The sequence below is a fragment of the Chrysemys picta genome, chromosome 10, assembly GCF_011386835.1.
Source record: "Chrysemys picta bellii isolate R12L10 chromosome 10, ASM1138683v2, whole genome shotgun sequence".
Classification (NCBI taxonomy): domain Eukaryota; kingdom Metazoa; phylum Chordata; order Testudines; family Emydidae; genus Chrysemys; species Chrysemys picta.
Genome location: NC_088800.1, coordinates 29,806,297 through 29,825,928, shown reverse-complemented (window position 1 = coordinate 29,825,928; position 19,632 = coordinate 29,806,297). Strand labels below are relative to the sequence as shown.

The window sequence follows — 19,632 nt, the reverse complement described above, 5'->3', positions numbered from 1 at the left end:
TTGGCCAGTCAATCTTCCAAGATGGACAGGACCTGAATTTCAAATGAAAAAGCCAGAATAACCTCCCCACCTCCTTTTTCCCCTTCTATTAAGAGTGTCATTCAGACTACTTTATATACCATAAAGCAGCAAAAAAGTACTCAAGAACCCCCACCCACCAACCCCCCAGTCACTTACCAACTCCTAGCTTAATTTTAATAATCTTTAAAATGTTCATCTACTTGCTCTCTAATCCACTCTTCCTTCTGAAATGGCATCTACATTATAGATTTTTGGACTTAAAGCACCTGCTATATCTAACACCCATCTACACACAAGCGCTTTCAACAGTGTACAAATATTACCAGCCCCACTATAATTGTACTTACTAAAAGCAAAACTCATCACAATTGTACTCTGCATTGTATCATAATAGCAGTGTAGACAATGTCCACACTTCAACTGCACTGATGCAAGTGGTCCACACGACATATAGGTTTCCACAACCCCTTTAGTGACTCCCATTTGCAATGTCTTGTATTCTCCTTAAATTACTAATTTATTGTTTTGAGCTTCTGGAGAGCTTCTGTAAATTTATATTTTGGGAGTTTACAGTTCACATTAAAAAATTGTTACAGCATTTCTTCAACTCTGGGTTCCAACTCCCACAAACCCCACTATGGGAACCCACAGGTCAGGTACCTACAAGATGCAACTACTGAAACATTCGGAGAAAATGCGGTGTTTAGATATGCTGAACACATTTTATACTACTTTGGACACAACAGGTTAACTGAGCCATTGCAAGTATCAGCAATGTGTTTTCTAATGCACAAAAGTCTTGAGGTATGTTGCTGTCTGCTAATTATCTATCCAGTAAGAACAAACTTAGAATGGAAACGCTTCAGGTTTATAAGCCATATTTCAAAGTGATTTTTAACAGTACTTCCAGAATTTAGGCAGGGCCTTACAGAATCAGACTATACCTCAATCATCAGTGACCGAACATTCAAGTGACAGTCCTGCCAATGTAATTCTAGTGAAATATCATAAGTTTTAAGCCAGAAAAATACTGTGCACATTATAGAGCCCATTAAGTTTGTGTACGGGTATTATTTAAATCAATTTAGAGCAACCAAAGGGCATGATTTGTCTTTTATCCTAAATGTACCCAAGGGACAGTTGGCTTTTATTTAGTGTAAATCCTATTCTAAACTTTTGGTTTTAGACATACAATAGATTGTAAGCCTATAGTATCACGGCCATCCTGTTATTGAGGACCTTCTAGTGCCAGCCCTATATTGGATTTTGCCTCTATAGGACAATTCCCTTAAGTTTTGGAATAGATCTCAGGAGATGAAAATGTGTTTGCTAACTTGCCAGCATGTTTTAGAAACTAATTTACATACACCTCTACCTCGATACAACGCTGTCCTCCGGAGCCAAAAAAATCTTACCGCGTTATAGGTGAAACCGCATTCTATTGAACTTGCTTTGATCTGCCGGAGTGCGCAGCCCCGCCCCCCTGGAGCACTGCTTTACCGTGTTATATCAGAATTCGTGTTATATTGGGTCGCGTTATATCGGGGTAGAGGTGTAGTTGATACAATAAAGAGCCTAATTTACCCATGGCGATTCATGGCATAATTCTGCCACTTGTACTTGCTTCGAGTAATATCCTACTCTCGAGTAGCCCCAGTGGGTTCACACCACAATTGCACCTTGAATTGGTTTTATTATAATAGTTAAGACTATTCAATGGGGAATCTCCCAAAAATAAAGTTCTACTGAGCATGAGTAAGGACGGCAGAATCTGGTCCTTAAAACAGAAACTAAACTGATTTTGGAAGTGTGCACATAAATGCATTTTGGAAACAATAAGATACTGAAAATATCTTTTATTATTTTAAAAACAATTTTATTCTGTATATTTAGAAATGTGTAATTTTAATAACTGCAAAGAAAAAAATCAGCCACACCTGAATAGCTAATAACTGATTAACAGAATGCAGTGGTATATTATCTAAACAGTAGTAGTGCTGATGTGCCATAATAAATTGTCTATTAGTAAAAAAATACATTTCAGGGCACATAGTAATAGCATCCTTATCACAAATTACAGTAGGGATATTTTTCAAGATTTTAATCAAACTAGAGAATTCCGAGTTATATTCTTCAAATGCAGCACTTAAAAAGGTAACAACATTGTGCATTTAAAAAAAAAATGTCCTTGTTTGTATATTGTAGAAATGCTGCTTTATTGCTGCAGATGTCAAAGTTCAAGGCTCAAAAGGTATGAGAATACAAAGATATCCTTAAGAAACTTTGTTTTGTTTTTATATATATTTATATATAAAAAGGTAAAGCTTATAAAAGTTAATTTACAAACCAAGAACAAAAGTGGTATGCACGCTTTATATACAGGCATTCTATAACATCTATAAATTTTCAAATGCATAGCAGAAAACATACCATCATTTTCTTCTGGCTCTCTTCTGGTTGATCAACACAAACAATACTTGTTCTCTAAACCAGCAAGTTCACAATAAGTCACTTTATCAATCTGTTTCATGATATATTATCTAGTTAAGCACAAAAGCCATACAAACTTAGTAATACAGAGAACTAAGACTATTAAAAACATGAGGGTAAGGCATCCCTGCTGGTTAATATGTCTGTAGTAACGTGTTGGTTAATTTACAAATCCACAGAGGCAACTGAACCATAGTCATCTCACATGCTTTCTATCTTTCCCATGACAAAGAAAAGTAATGTTTTCATGTACAGTAAGTAGACGTGCTTTTATAAGCCTCACAGTAGAGGAAAACATCCAAGTTGTGCTAGTCAAAAGTTTACCGCTACTTTATGGGACATGTACACCAAAAGAGCCATCTAAAAACCAGAGATGGAAATATAGTAGGGTGTATTTTAACACAAAAGTTTAAAAAAACAAAAAACCACCAAACCACCCCCAAGTTAAAAAAAAAAAAAAAAAAAAGCCAAATTCTGTAGTTCATCCAGTGGACTATGAACCAAATTCAATTCTTCTGTATCTATTCCATTGGTACTTCATTGATACTTTAAAGTTTTAACAATGAAACACTAGCTGTGTCCATTTAAAAAAAAAAAGAAACCCCCAACTTTCGGAACCCACAAGAACCCCACGTTGTTTCCATAGTATACTTCCTGTTTGTGGCATGTATTCTGACCATGGTTCAAGAGTGTACTTGCTAACCATTGTTAGTTAAAGCAAGATGCTTAAACAGTAAGTTCCGTTAATACTTGATAGAGTCATTCAGTTTATATGTAAGGTCCATCTCAGTTTCACATTATTTACTCAGTCAGCTAATTTAAGGATTAGAAGTGGTCAATTAGGACTGAGACACAGTTTGCTCCAACAAGATAGTTTGGATCTCCAGGAAGAGACTTGTTCTGCCAAGTTTTGGGGTCACCTGTGGGAGGAAAACACAATGTTGGTGTTTAGAATCCAACATCAAACAGTGTACATCTTGAAAGAACCATGTTTTTGGATAGTACCTTTTAGTTCAGAAGCAACACGTTTGCAATAAAAAGTATAGTTTGTATTTTACTCAGAAAGAGTCCATGGATGGTACAGTTTTAATTTAGTAAACTGCTTGTTGTTGTGGTAATTCAAAAGAGACTTGGTCGTACTCAAGGACTTTTGTACATACAAAACAGATTTGCTCTGCAGCAGCACCAACATAGTGCTTTCCCTTCAAATGATCAAAACTAATCTATATTGGATACTCACAGGACTTTTGTATTAAAAAAACAGAAAATACGGACTTTTGCTAGGCTACATTAACTAATCCTTCAAGAATCCGTTTCATAATTTTAACAAAGACAAGTCAAAACTTAAGAAAACTTCTACTCGCTATGAAGTAGTGGGAACTTTATTTTGTATTCCGAGTAATTTTTTATCTGAACACAGTATACCAGTAGTACAATATAACTGACTGAAAAAAGATGGTTACTTACCTGTGTTGTAACTGTTCTTCAAGGTGTGGATGCAGACATATATTCCACTCAGCTGTTCACATGCCCAGTGCACCAAAGCCAGAGAAATAGGCCTAGCAGTATCAGTAGGGATGATGCTTGTGCCCCTTTGCTTAATGGTCCCTCCCCTGACTATATATGGGTGGTGCTACCCTAATCCTGCCTCAGTTCCTTCACACCAAACCTTAGGCTGGGGACTCAGCTGCAGAGGGGACAGAGGGTAGGTTGTGGAATACATGTCTGCATCCACATCTTGAAGAACAACAGTTACAACACAGCTAAGTAACCATCTTTTCTTCTTCAAATCTCAGCAGACATGTATGCCATGCAGGTGACTCAAGCCGTTTAATGAGGAGGTGGGGCTCAGTCTATTTAAACAGTGACTGCAGAACTGCCTTTCCAAAAGTTTGCATCAGTCCTTGATACTGTGGTGATAGCATAATGTCTGACAAAGGACGTTCACTGGAGACCACGTTGCAGCTCTGTAGATGTACACTATGGAAACATCTCTAAAAAATGCTGTTGATGTTGCTTGAGCTTGGGAACATAATCTAAGCCACTCCAAAAGTTGTAGTAATATAGATATCCATTTAGAAATGGTTTGAGCTGAAACCAATTGTCCTTTCATCCACTCAATGTAAGATATGAATAGACGAGGTAATGAACTAAATGGTTTATCCTTTCCGGATAAAATGTCAAATACCGTCTCATGTCCAAGACATTCTTCTGCACCCAAATATGATTTGGGGGAAAAAATACAGGTAAGAAAGTGTGACACACTGTACCTCAAAGTAGCATCCTGGAGCCCCCATATTCACCACTGTGATATGATTGATATGTTTGGTACAACAGATGCCTTGTGAGGTATCATTTTAAAAGTCTTGATCTGTTGAACACTAATATTCTGTTGGATTGTATGTACTATCATTGTATGTGAAGTTATGAAGTATTGCTGCATGTGCTTGTGGGGGGCGGCTGCCCCACCCTTATGAGAGATTGGGCTAGGGCAGGCCAGAGCGGCTGCACTGAGAGGCAGCCAATCAGGGAAGGCTGAGGGAGAGCCAATGAGGGCTGAGCAAGTAGCGGCCAATCAGGGCCAGGGGTATGGTGTAGTCCAATATAAAGCCTTATATAAAACTGCCTAGGAGAGGAGCAGGCAATCTCTCCCAGACTTCCAACAGGGAACGTCTGTCTCCTGAGCTAGGAGACCAGCACTGGGGGAGTGCTAGGCTGCAGGCCCTGAAGGGTGCAAAGGGTCAGAGGGGAAGTGACCCAGGGAGAGTGGACAGCAAGCAAGGGGAACAAAGGAGGGCAGGGAGGCTGCCGCTAGAGGGTCCCTGGGTCGGGAGTAGTGGGTGGGCCTGGGTCCCCTCCCTTCCCCCTTATATTGCACCTGGCTGTGGGAAGTGCCCATATTGGACTACACCATACCCCTGACGGAAGGGGTTAAACTTTGGGGTGTAGGTGGCCACTGCGGCAGGTGGAGGACTGCTGTTAACCCACCCTCCCCCCACCCTGGAAGGGAGTGAGAACGGACTGGGAGGGCACTGCCAGAGGGCAGTGTCCTGAAGGAGACGCCGTGAACAGAAGGGAGCAACGCGGGTCCAGGCGCCAACGGAGGGTGAGACGCAGACGGAACACCACCAAGTGTGGGCGCTCCCCATGGACTGAGCTAAATCCCGGAGCGACCAGTGGGAGGTGCCGCACCAGCGAGTCCCGCCCCGTCATAGTGCTACTGAAATATGTTGTGAGATTGGGAAACTCCCACAGCTAGCCTTTCAGCTGCAACAATGGATGGCCTGACAAGTGTTGATGCCCAATCAAAAAAAAAAAAAAAATCCACTTTTCCAGATTCTGCTCAGAGAGTGCACACAGGCAGTGGAGACTGCCTGGCCCCAACATCACAGCAAGGATCTTTCCTGCAGCTGGAAGAAGGTATAAAAAGAGAGACAGTAACATCATCACTTGGCCTCTCTCCTCCCTCTCCCCCGCCCCTGAGAGATTGGGAGATTGATTCCAAGCTGGAAAGGAGCTCTGTCTGAGTATTAAGAACTGTAAGATGCCTGTAACAGAGACAGTGGGGTGAGAGTCTGTTTGATTCAAATCTTGCTTAGTCTGTTAAAGTTAGAGTTTAGACTGTGAATTTATTTTTATTTATTAGGTAACCAACTTTGATCTCTACGCCTGCTACTTATCACTTAAAATAAGTCTTTCTGTAGTTAATAAAATCTGTTTTATATATGTTTTAGGTTGAAGTGCTTGTGGAATCACAGGTCAGATTACAAAGGATGGTGCATGTCCACTTTTCTACGAAGAAGTGGCAAATTTATTAATGATCTTGCATTGCCCACGGGAGCCTTGAGCAATGCAAGACAGTACATTTCTGCAGTGCAAGGCGGGGCAGGGGAGATGGACTGTTGCCTCTCTCTGAGTGGCTCAGGGAGCATTCATGCAATATAGCAGGGTGTTGGGCTCCAGATGGCAATGGCTGAGTGATCATACTGCCTGGAAGGGTGTTGGTGCTTGTCACTGTCATAACTTTGTGGGAGACACCCAAGACAGGAGAGTTTAGGATGCACCATGGTCCCACAGTTTCAGGTTCTACCCAGAGGATTCCAATCACACAGTAACCTGATTATGGCAAAACAGATATCTCTTTTGACAGAAATTCTGGGTGTGGTCTTAAAATTACCTTGTCTTTGCAGAGCTGGGTTTACAGGGGATTGACCATTAAGACTTGTAATTTACTGATTTGTCTAGTGGATGTGATAGCTACCAGGAAGTTAGTCTTCTGGGAGAGGAGAGCCAATGAGTAGCTCTAATGGTGAACCCATTAGTGCATTCAGCACCATATTAAGGTTCCACAATGGCACCATTTTCTTCACTGGTAGAAAGAGACAGACAACGCCTTTCAGAAACCTCCTTGCCATAGGACTTGAAAATACTGACCTCCCCCAAAAGGAGAGTGGAAAGCTGAAATTGCAGCAAAATAAACTTTCAAGGAGCAAAGAGCCAGGCCTGAAGATTTCAACTGCAACATATTGTCCAAAATGTTCTGAATCTGGGCTGACGTGATAAATTCCCTTAGAGATCACCCAAATTGAAAACTGCTTCCTTTTAGACAAGTAGGTGGCCCTCGTAGATGATTTTCTATTACTAAGCAGAACTTCCCTAACTGCTTCTGAACACCGCATGTCCTCCTTATCTAGCCACACAACATACACGCGGTAAGGTGTAGACTGTCTGGATGAACACTCTGGCCATGATGTTGAGTCAACAGGTCAGGAAGAAAATGGAAAGACTTGGGAGGTCAAACTGATAGCATATGAAGATTGGAGAACCAATATTATCTCGGCCACGCTGGTAAAATCGCGATCAGGTTGGCCTGGTCCAATTTGAGTTTGAGGATAACCTGAGGGATAAGAGGGATGGGGGAAGGCACACATTAGTTCGGACCCCAGTTCAGATGAAATCCGCTTGTGAGGCATTCTTGGAAGAGGGCCCTCAGCACACTGTTCTTCAGTAACCACTTGTGGCAGTTTGAGAAGATTCTGCTAAGGTGATCGGCCAGCTGAGTCTGAGAGCCTGGTCAGTGAGCCACTACTAGCATGATATTTTCTTTGATGCAGACGTGCCAAAACTTTATTGCTTCATGATGAAGTTGACTGGAATGGGCTCTTCCCTGCTTGTTGACATAGTACATCACAGTGATATTGTCCATGAGTATTGTGCACGGTTGTTCCCTGAATGTGATGCCAAAAGGCCCGCCACACATTGTACATTGCCCAAAGCTCCAGCACATCAATATGACAGGACGCTTCCTGTTCCAATCACAATCCCTGAATTGTTAATGATTCCAGATGCACTTCCTAACTTATGGAGGAGGGACCAGTGACTCACATTCTGTAGGCATGGCACCAACAAAGGGACCCCCTTGACACACATTGTCCTGAATTGTCTGCCACTGCGGCAGGGTGTTTGGTATTTCCGGAGGTACTCACACCAGAATGTCTGGTGAATGGTAACTTGGACAACAGACAAGCCTCACATGCTGCACTATGTAGATACATCTGGCCATATGGCCTTATAATTTCAGACACACTCGAGCTGTTGGGGTAGGATGTGGAGGTCCAGACATAGGTGATTTTTTGGTCCTTTTTCTTGGAGGACCTGAGGAAGAGGAAGAGAATATCTTCCTGCTAAAGGCCGCCTCAGAGTCCTGTCGAGGAACATCAGCATACTGGTACCATCTCCTATGCTGATATAGGCCTCATGGCTTGCTCCATTAGGTACTGCTTGAGTCTCGAGTCCCTTGCCATCTGTGTCCTTTTCTTGAAGGACTTATAGATGGAGCTCCTATCCTTAATGTGCCCCTTTCCCAGGCCAAGTGAACACTATGTGTGGATATCACAATTCAGAATAGCCCCTCCGCATAAAAGTCAATGTTTAAATCCTGGTGAAGGCATTCCACCGGGAAACTACTGCTAAATTCCCTAACTAATCTATTGTATTGCTAAAAAACTAAACTATTTACAAGAAGTTCTCAAAGACAGAGAAGGGAAAAAAAGGGTAGTGTGAAGAAACACTACCCAGGGTGCTCCAACTCCAGTCTGAGGCAATGAGAAGGAAATGAGAGGGGTCAGGGCAGTGCCACCCCCACAGGTACTGCTAGGCGAATTTCTACACTTGTGTGTGCTGGGCACGTGCACATCTAAAATGGTATACATGTCTGCAGCAAGTCAAAGAAGAACTACTACTAATCTTCCGGAGAAACTTTACTAAAGCACTGATGTGCTAATGAGATAGTAATTTGCTGATATTTACTTTAGATAAGATTTACAACTGATATGTCATTAAAGCTCCTGTGATATTTTCTTTAAAAACAGAGGATTTAGTCTTAGTTGTCATCTGACAGAACTCAGAAGATTAATTCCAGTCTACACTTATTGTCCCTTGTAGTTTCAACTTGAGATGTTCCAGACCCAATAAACCATTGCAAGATGTTGCTAGTCCAAAATATAGTGTCCTCATTCTACCATTTCAGTGGTAGATTGAGATAAACATAGTAGTGTTCTTTAAAGCCTGAAGGATAAATGGCACTATAAAATTTCAATAAAATGGGCCAAAAAAATACATCTGTCCTAAGATTTGGAGACATCATTTACATAATACAGCATCTCAAACCTTTGTGTTAAAGGAGACAAATGTAAATTCCAGTTGTTTTCTGGAGAAACCCATGAAAACAAACATGAATTACACAATGTGCTAAAATGATAACACCTGATGTGGAAACTGGAAAAAGTAAAAATGGCCTAGGGTTGTCATGTGTATTTATAGAATTTAAAAACAAATCAACTGATTGCAGCCAACAAATGCTAATTATTTAAAACTGTTCTCAAATAGAAGTTTAGTGCTGCTGGAGGATTTTCAGTTCTGTACATACATTAATTCCATTCAATATGGAAACCTGAGTCTTTGTAAAATACCTGAATAAATTTGCAAAAGGTCAAAAATTAGATTGTAATAAGGGTAGGTTTTAATCTCACAGATGAGGCAATCTAAAACATTTTAAAACACACCTATGGTGTAGATTAGATTCTAACCAATACAACCTATAACTGTTACTCCACAAGTTGAAGATACAACTACTTTCCCATAATTTGGGCATTTAAATCCTTTGAAGTAATGACCGTACAATATCAAACTAATACAGTGCAACAAGTGTAATATAAAAGGAAATGAATGTACTGTTAGTCATTTAAAGATGCAATTTAAATTCTCTCCACTCAAAAGTTAAAATGAGATTAACCAAGAATTTCAGATGTTTTAGGGATAATATACAAGTATTTCTGACTTAAGTGTAGCAGAGAGTAGGTCAGTATATGTAATTAAAAGTTCATTTAAAGAACAGGACATGGAAACAACTGAGACTGAGCAAAAAGCTGAGATCAAGCAAAAGATTGAATAGAAAAAGCACCATAGTGTTGCAAACCACTGCTATAAAGGCACCTGAAAAATCAGAGTCCTGTAACCAGCTAATTTAAAAAGAGAAAACAAATATTTATTTAAGACACAGTATGGTCTACTTACATATCAGAAGACAAAATTGCCTAATTCTGAAATTGTCTCAAAAAGCAAGATTACTGATACATCCCATTTCAGTTAAACAGAATAAAATGTTGTGTTATAACTCCAATACAGAAAGTGTTAGTACTTGTATATGCTTTCTCTCTCTCTTTCTCACACACAAACACAGGCTAATTTAGGAGAGGAAAACGATCTGTCTTAAAGAAGTTTTGATTACTATTTGGGAGGACTAGTGTTTCTCCTTTCATTTCAAGTAAATTCATGAATAGATTTTTCAGTTACAAAATATGAGCGCTTTTAAAAAAGTTTTATGTAGTTGTGATGGTGTTTTTTGGGTCCCCGCCACTTAAGTATAATGTTTTAACATTTCAAATATGTACATACAGTTAAGTAGATGTATGGAACACATGCATATAATAGTATAAAAACCATCCAAATGTTGATTTCTCTAAATCAGATGCCCATCATCAAAACTGATGCTCTAATCTTTCAGTGTCAACGCATTGTTGACAGGTATAGATACATTAATGACAATACATTTTGTTTTAAATACTCTATACATAAGTACTGTGTTTAAATATTATATACAGATTATATGTACACATTAGAGGTGTAAATCCTTCCATTGTAATGTTAGAAAGTAGCTGAATAAAACCTTGGCTTTCTTCAAATGTGCAGATATTAATTTTTAAATTGCTGTAACTTGAGACATTTCATGAAATTGCTTGAAACTTACATAAAAATTCGACTTCAGCCTAATACTGATCACCCAGAATTTCAGCCAACAATGTTTTCTCTGTTCCAAGTAAGGGGGTGAAAGTGGTAGTGAGCGTACAGGAAAAAAGAACAGGCATACAAAACTGAAACCTGGTTGCAACTTCACTAGGAAAAGCCTCTCTCCATAATTCTGGGTGCAAAAAGGAGGTTGGTGAAGAAACAGGTGGAAGCAAGCAAGAAAGTTGTATGGAAAATCCAGCCATATTAGAATGAACTATAAAATGCTTTTACAGGCAAACACTGTAGTTTTCTTAAATGGTCTGATTGTAAGCATCAACTTGCAAATATGAAAACCGTTAACATGTAATAAGTCATGATTTAGGAGTGCAGAGGTTAAACTTAAATTTGCCAAAGTACTATATGGCCAATTAAGCAGAAGACATGAGTTTGTGGTATAAAAGCCAATTGGGGTACATAATCATTTCCCCCCCAATTTATTTTAGTGCAAATTTACAATTTTAAAAAGTGTTTGCAGCTGTAACAGTCCTCAAGGAAGAAGAAAAAGTGGAAAGTATGATGCTATTTAACGGACCACGGATAAGGTAGATAATATAATACTGTATTTTTCTTTACCATCTTGGTTTGTCAACCACGATTTTAGCCATGAATTTGCACCATGAGTAATGAAAGTGAAATGGAGAGTCTGACACAAATACAATGATTGAGTTATATATTACACATTGTCACCTTTAGCCAAGTGATCTTAAATTACACGATAGCACCCAAAAGCCCCAAAAGGACAGAGGGAGGACAGCATACCCGACGAGGAGTCGGAGGATTTTAGAGCAAAAGACCAACCATCAGGGGTCATAGACGCACAATGTGGTAAGCGCAGCTCCACTGGCTTCAGGAATTTTAGTCCGTGGGGCCCACACATTACCAACGGGCTAAGCAGTGTTTCTCCTACAGTTAAAGAGAAACAAAAATAAAAGGTTATCAGTGGAAACCTGTACTCCTTAAAATACATTCAATATTTCTTCATACACCAACAAGAGCAAAATATGAAGAAATTAATTTATAAAACCTATGAAAATTTAGCCTTGAAAATAAAACAGAGCTACTCAGCAAGGTTGTTTCTGGTTGCCTTTCCTATTACCATACTCCAGTGAATTTCAACTGGACTGGATCATATTACAAAAAGAAAGGCATAGGGCCAGACAAGCCAGACTATTTGACTACAAATGTGTGCTATACCAGAAGTACAAACATGAACCTCGCAGTGCCTTGCCAACACCACAGCTTTGCTCATGCTACTGCTAGTGGTAGTTTATCCATTAGGATGTCAACCATCTTAGTGCTGACAAGGGAATGCACAGGGTTGAAGCAAGAACCCAAAAAGTCACTTGTTGAACGTGATAGCTGAGCTAGCAAATAGTTGCCTAAGAGCCCAGCCCTCTCTTAACAGTCAAAAGACATGGTACAAGGAATTGAGAGTTTTTATTTTTGCATTTAGCCACTCAAGATGGTAATGAGAACACGCTCCTCAACTAAACAACCCATATTCAGATGATAGGTCTAGAGTTGCTTTGAACCTTGTGCCGCAAAGTACCAATACAGTGCCTCAATTGTAAATTCCTGAAATTGAAGTCCTGAAGGCGAGAACAACTTCTCCTTAACTTACATAAATGAGACACGTATAGTATACGTTTAAAGGACTACTAGTTTCCATTTGTCTAGGTTCTGGAGTGACTATTGAAAAAACAAACTGACTACAATAAAAAGATATTCCTAGGTTATATGCTGTACTACTTGCCACTTTAATACACAGTAAAAGTGTGTGTTTTAGAAAACGGCAAGTCATTCAGTGATTGCATCATCTGGCTTGTCTGAAAACCAAGTCAAAAAATCTCATTTGCTTGAGTTTTTTCTACCTCACACCTATTTTTATAATGCAAAGAAGGACAGAAAACATTTGGCCGTTAGTAGGTCTTTGAAACGTCCAGCATTTGAGGTAAATTTTCTCAATGTATTTGGCTAACACTTCATTTAATTTTTAAAAAGATAAATTGTATAATGCTTTCAGTCCTATATCATGTGAGGAAACATTAACCTGGCAGACCAGAATACACCCATTCACTGACTATAGAGATAATGAAGCAATGAAAGTAATTTAAAAAAATTATTTTCAAAGTATATTAAAATTTAATTTGTGCATGTCAGCATACTTAGATATTAAAAATTATAGTCAAAATGGAGCCACCCTGAATTATGCTCCCACCTGAAAATATAATTGAACAGAATACTACTTCCTCTGTATTTCTAGTTGGTGAGCTTCTTGGGGGCAGAGACCATGTCTTCCAATGTTTTGCAGTCAGTGCTTAGATAATAACAACATTAGATGGTATATTAAGATACAAAGACAACTCTTACCTTTCTCTTTGTCTAAAGGTGGGAGGATACTATTATCTCTGCAGACCTTGAAATAGATTTCTTGCTCTATTCCCTCTGGAATGGCTCCTTGTGGTATAATTATACTAACTCCTGTCTCTATGGAGCTTAATACACCACCATTGCTGTTAAAAACACCTCTTGCTGTGGCTACTACAGTGTGTCCATCCTCCTCCTCGTCATCCTCTAGTGCTGAAGGGCTAAATGTGAGATACATAGATTAAGCACAGCAGTTTTATATACCTCCCCCAAAATCAGTAGCACACACTGTATTTTGAATTAATTTACCAATGCAATGGTTACATTAGGCAGGCTAGCCCTCTTAAAGTGTAATCAGTCTCAACTAAAAATACGTCAAATGGAATAGTGTAATTTTTGCTTATCTTTTCAGAGAGAGGATAAATGGAGATGCATTTCTGCTGTAGCCACAAAAAAATTAACTCGGAAATTTATCAACGGCATCAGTTAACCAGAGATTTTGGACCACTCAGAACTAGTTAGGTTTTCAAATGTTCAGTTTTTAGGGTTGTTTTAGGATAGTTACCCCAACTACAGAGCTCAGCATAAGAGGACTAAAATTTACTAGAATTCTGTTGTTCCAGCACCACATTTGTCATGAGTTTAGTATCATATAAAAACACAAAGCAGATGTATTATGTTGATAATTCTTTTATGAACCCCACTGAGACTTTTCTTTCACTTATCTTTAAGAAAGGACAATTTGTCAGCCTTAACTTCTATAGCATCAACAAATACCACTTAGAATCCTGCCATTTTCCAGGCTGTGAAATGAATGTTGCGGAGGACTGGAAAAAAACTCACATTTTATCGGGAGGTTTATTGTACTTAAGTTGATTTTGCGTCAATTTCAGAAGCACTCATTTCTTTTGGAAAGAGACCAATTTAACAAATCAGTATCAGCTCAGCTTCTCATGGCATAAAAAAAAGCCCAACTGCTTTAGCGCAAACTGCTCATTCTTATGTTGCATTACTGAATTTTAAAAAACAGTAAAAACTATTTCAAATTTGAATCATACATTATGATCACATAACATGGCAAATGAGAAAATATTTTGCAAAGATTTTACAAACACATACCCTATTTTAAAACAAATAAATTGAGGAAATGCTCAAGTTTGCTGAAAGTATGCCCCTTATAGATGAGTGGATTTTAAGTTTTATGGTAGCTCCATAATTTGAGAATGGGTAATTGCAGCTTACTCTTAAACAGTTTGTTTGGTTTCATAGCAGGTAGAACAGAGTTATTGAAATGACTGATCTCTTTTTAAAAGAGTGCTTTTAAAAACTGACCTGAAATAAAAATATAGCCTCCTCAACACATACAAGACCACTCCCACTGAATTTGCAATATTAAGTTGTGACATTAATAATTCAGTAATTTCAGCTTCTGGAAAGGAGTTGTTTAGAGCAAGACGCGTGTTAATTTTTTACTAAAAGACATAAGATAAGAACGCAACTTCATTATTAAAAAGTAGGATACAGGCAGACAGGACACCCCACATCTCCCCAAAAGCCTCCAGTGTTAGTCCCAGGAGATGCATCCTGGTTTTTGGATTAGAGAGTCTGGGCAAACTAACAGCAATTCACCCAGGACTGGACACACTGCCTAAAAAACTGCAATTTCACAAGCAACTCCATTTTTAAAAACGTATAAAAGAAAAAAAAAATATCTTACCTTACAGGAATGGCTTTAGGCACAGCATTAATGTTATTTGGTTGATATTTAGGCTTGTCTGCCTGCGTGGAGAATGTATCCATTCCACTGTCAAACTCAGAAGGCTGCAATGAGCTATGTGCTTTTAAAATTGGTTGAGGAGAATTTGGAGCCTTTGAGGGCAACTCTGGTTTATGTTGAGTTTCATTTGGCAGTAGATTGTGGTTGAATTTAGGACTTTCAAACTTTCGCTCAAATGGCCTGGCAGCACTTGTGTAAGGCTTCGTTGTAAAGCGATTATAAGCCGGGGTGACTGTTTTCTGAGTCTGCTCAGTTCCATTAATTGGACTCTTGTCAGGGAAGCTTTTCTGAGGATAGAAGGTAGATTGCACAGTGTCCTCTCGGTTGGAAGATCTGAAAGTTGCTGGTTTATTTTGAGATGGAGGTGGGTCAGGCTTGGGCACTGTGAAATTCTGGAAATCTACGGACACAGAGTTAACTGTAACACAAAATGGAAAACAAAACATGAAAAAAATCCATAATATGTAAGCCTTAATATTCAATTTTACAGCTCAAACACTTAGGTCTATTATGAACATTTTTTATTTGCAGTAGGGCTGTAGATTAACTACAAAAAATTAACTGCAATTAAAAAAATTAATCATGATTAATCGCACTGTTAAACAATAGAATACCAATTGAAATTTATTATTTGTTGATGTTTTTCTACATTTTCAAATATATTGATTTATATTACAACACCGAATACAAAGTGTACAGTGCTCACTTTATATTATTTTTATTACAAATATTTGTACTGTAAAAATAACTAAAGAAATAGTATTTTTCAATTCACCTCATACAAGTACTGTAGTGCAATCTTTTCCGTGAAAGTGTAACTTACAAATGTAGAATTTTTTTTGTTACATAACTGCACTCAAAAACAAAACAATGTAAAACTTTAGAGCCTACAAGTCCACTCAGTCCTACTTTTTGTTAGCCAACTGCTAAGACAAACAAGTTTGTTTACATTTACAGGAAATACTGCTGACTGCTTCTTATACGTCACCTGAAAGTGAGAACAGGCATTCACATGGCACTTTAGTAGCTGGCGTCGCAAGGTATTTATGTGCCAGATATGCTAAACATTGACATGCCCCTTGATGCTTCGGCCACCATTCCAGAGGACATGCTTCCATGCTGATGATGCTCGTTAAAAAAATAACGTGTTAATTAAATTTCTGACTGAACTCCTTGGGGAAGAACTGTATGTCTCTCCTGCTCTGTTTTACCCACATTCTGCCATACATTTCATGTTATAGTAGTCTCGGATGATGACCCAGCACATGTTCGTTTTAAGAACACTTTCGCTGCAGATTTGACAAAACACAAAGAAGGTACCAATGTGAGATTTCTAAGGATAGATACAGCACTCGACCCAAGGTTTAGGAATCTGAAATGCCTTCCAAAATCTGAGCGGGACGAGGTGTGGAGCATGCTTTCAGATGTCTTAAAAGAGTAACACTCCAATGCGAAAACTACAAAACCCAAACCACCCAAAAAAAAAAAAAAATCATCAAACTTCTGCTGGTGGCATCTGACTCAGATGATGAAAATGATCATGCGTCGGTCCTCTCTGCTTTGGATTGTTATCGAGCAGAACATGTCATCAGCATGTCTTCTGGAATGGTGGTTGAAGCATGAAGGGACATATGAATCTTTAGGACATATGAAATTTTAATGTAAATATCTTGCGATGCTGGCTACAACAGTGCCACGCGAACGCCTGTTCACACTTTCAGGTGACACTGTAAACAAGATGTGGGCAGCATTATCTCCTGAAAATTGTAACCAAACTTGTTTGTCTGGGCGATTGGCTGAAGTAGGACTGAGTGGACTTGTAGGCTCTAAAGTTTTACATTAACTGCATTCAAAAATAAAACATTTTTTGTACATAATTCTACATTTGTAAGTTCAACTTTCATTATAAAGAAATTGCACTACAGTGCTTGTATTAGGTGAATTGAAATATACAATTTCTTTTGTTTTTTACAGTGCAAATATTGTACACTTTGTATTCTGTGTTGTAATTGAAATCAATATATTTGAAAACGTAGAAAACATCCAAAATTTCTTAAACAATAATAGAATACCATTTATTTAACAGTATGATGAATTGCGATTAATTTTTTTAATCGCTTGACAGCCCTAATTTGCAGTAGATTTAGTAGGATGTGATTGTATGTTACTCACAAAGTTAGCATTAAGGGTTTCAGAACAGCACTGAAATTAAGCTACTGTTTAAGAGAAACATTATTAAAATTATATTTTTTAGAAATATAAAAGCTTACTGCCCATTTCTGGTCCTACACAGCCATGGCATAGGAATTTATAGTTTTCAATAAATGTAGGACTTGTAGCCTAGTTTTGGTCTTCTATAAAAAGATAATATGTCTTAAAATGAGCCAACGTGACCCTTTCCAAACCCACATACCAGTGGTTAAAGCTTATGTGAACCCAGGTGCAATGGAAAATACTGTTAGGCAGCAAGGAGGAGGGGAAGAAAAGATTTACTTTCTTCCCAAAGCCTATCAGGATTAAGACTGGAAATAAGGGTAAGCTGTCTCAAATTGTTTTTTTTAGCTGAAGTCAGTACTTGGCAATATCATATCACTTGTTTGTTAAAGGGTATAAACAAGTAAATTATTAAAGGGTTCATTGCTAATACTTGCCTGACCACACTTGAGCAACCAATACATGTTTAAGAACCCCTGGGTTTAGCCAGTTTGTAAGTATCTTGATCAAATGCTTATAAGTGTTTTGTTACTGTTTGAATGTAGTAAATTGCTTTACTTTGGCTTTTTAGGCAGGTTTAGAGCAATTATATAAGTGCCATTTGGACTTTTGGTTTAATAAAGGAATTTATGGTTAAGTGTTTAGTGGTTTCCCATATTAATAATCTCAAATAATAATTGCAACACTAGCATACTTCATAGTGGCATGTCACCTACACTTTTGTTACCTGTATTAGCACATGTATAAATTGTACATACATGTCTTTCCATAAATGTATGCCTAATTTACACCGCACAAATTTGCTCTAACCTTTTTATGAAATGGAGTAAAACAGAGCCACAAGTAGCTGAAGTGGCTGGAACCAAACAACAGACGAGCTACACTGCAACATCATCATAAGCTTGAGCTAAGAAAGGACATTCTTTGTTAAGGCTGCCTAAACAAAGTAGAAAATTCTCTATTTTCGCAGACTTGAGAGAGAGCACATATCATGCTCAAAGAGTTGTGGGGGTGAGGAGGAGCTGGGAGACTGCCTATAAAGGAGAAAGATAAAATTGAAGTAGAAAGACTAACCTGCTTTATCTCTGTTGAAACTGCTAACATGGAATCAACTACAATACAAGAGTTGTTGCGATATGGACATTTCCCCAAAAGAGCCTCAGCTAACATCAAATTTTTTCATAGAACTCAGTAGAGTCTCCAAATTGTAAAAGTATAGCATTTCAACTCACCTACATATTTGCCTAGTTTAGCAACAGGCTACATAAAAGGCGCTACCGAATTCAGTACAAACTAAAATTTCATACAATGACTTGCTTATACTGCTCTGTATACTATACACTGAAATGTAGGTACAATATTTATATTCAAATTTATTTTATATGGTAAAAATAAATAAGCAATTTTTCAGTAATAGTGTACTGTGATACTTTTATAGTCTTATGTCTGATTTTGTAAGCAAGTAGTTTTTAAGTGAGGTGAAACCTGGGGGTATGCAAGACAAATCAATCCTGAAAAGGATACAGTAGTCTGGAAAGGTTGAGAGACACTGTTCTAAATTATACATCCAAGTCCCTGACAAATAGAGATTTTTGTATCTTTAAGTGTAAGTGGCCTAAGCAAGATTCCCCATTAATTGAAATGTCTGCATCTTTAATCAACACCTTTAGCTGAACCTATTGGTTCTAATTCCCCAACTAATTTACATTTTTTACTTAAACTTGGGTAGAAATTATCGTAGTGACAGAAACTTCTTGTGCAAGAACTGAATAGTTCAATTTTAAAAAGTTTGTGCAGTAACTTAAGTCTGTACTGGAGAATAGGAAACTAGGCAAATAGAACACTCGCGTAAATTCAACACTGCTTTCTATTAGACATGCCAACATTCAGATTTCATACCCTCAGAAAGTGCAGACTTGGGATGTGCCTGAAGAAGTACGACAGGGTTATTAATCGACTGAGGTTGAGTATACTGTACTGGAGGTGGGGGAGGAGGAGTAACTTGAGGAACTGGCTCATAGCGCTTTTCACCACCAGGTCTATCTGTGGGCTCAGCATCAGTAGGCTTCCCCCTGTTGGAAAGAAAAGAAAAACAATAGGCTGACTCATCCAATTTTACAAAAGTTTTAAGTTCCTGAATTCACCACTATTTCTTCTTCTATAATACCTAATTTTCATCTCTTCCTATGAACATTAACAGTTTCTGTATAACATCCAGTCCTAAGTACAAAACATTCATTTATAAGCACAAGAGATTTCAAGACAACACTGAATCTTTAAAAAGATTAGTAACACAAACCAAAAGAGGGCAAAGAAAAGGCAGATGACATTTTGGGTGTATTTTTGTAATGTTTAGCTCTAAATCCTTTGTTTTCAATTTAGTTTGGGTGGTTTTTCAATTGAGGAACTGTGCT

At 38.2% G+C, this 19,632-nt stretch overlaps 1 protein-coding gene across 6 annotated transcripts in view; it reads right to left on the bottom strand.

Annotated features, from left to right (window-relative positions):
• Positions 1 to 1,875: 1,875 nt before the first annotated feature.
• The window catches only part of TJP1 (tight junction protein 1), a 377,953-nt gene continuing 360,196 nt past the window's right edge, over positions 1,876 to 19,632 (bottom strand). For all 6 annotated transcript variants that reach the window (XM_042853846.2, XM_005284979.5, XM_065558286.1 and 3 more), the window contains 5 exons: positions 19,118 to 19,290; positions 14,945 to 15,422; positions 13,231 to 13,448; positions 11,620 to 11,763; positions 1,876 to 3,431 (listed from right to left, as the gene is read on the bottom strand). In XM_042853846.2, coding sequence (XP_042709780.2) covers positions 3,337 to 3,431; positions 11,620 to 11,763; positions 13,231 to 13,448; positions 14,945 to 15,422; positions 19,118 to 19,290 — 1,108 coding nt within the window. In that variant the 3' untranslated portion in view covers positions 1,876 to 3,336. The remainder of the gene's footprint in view (positions 3,432 to 11,619; positions 11,764 to 13,230; positions 13,449 to 14,944; positions 15,423 to 19,117; positions 19,291 to 19,632) is intronic.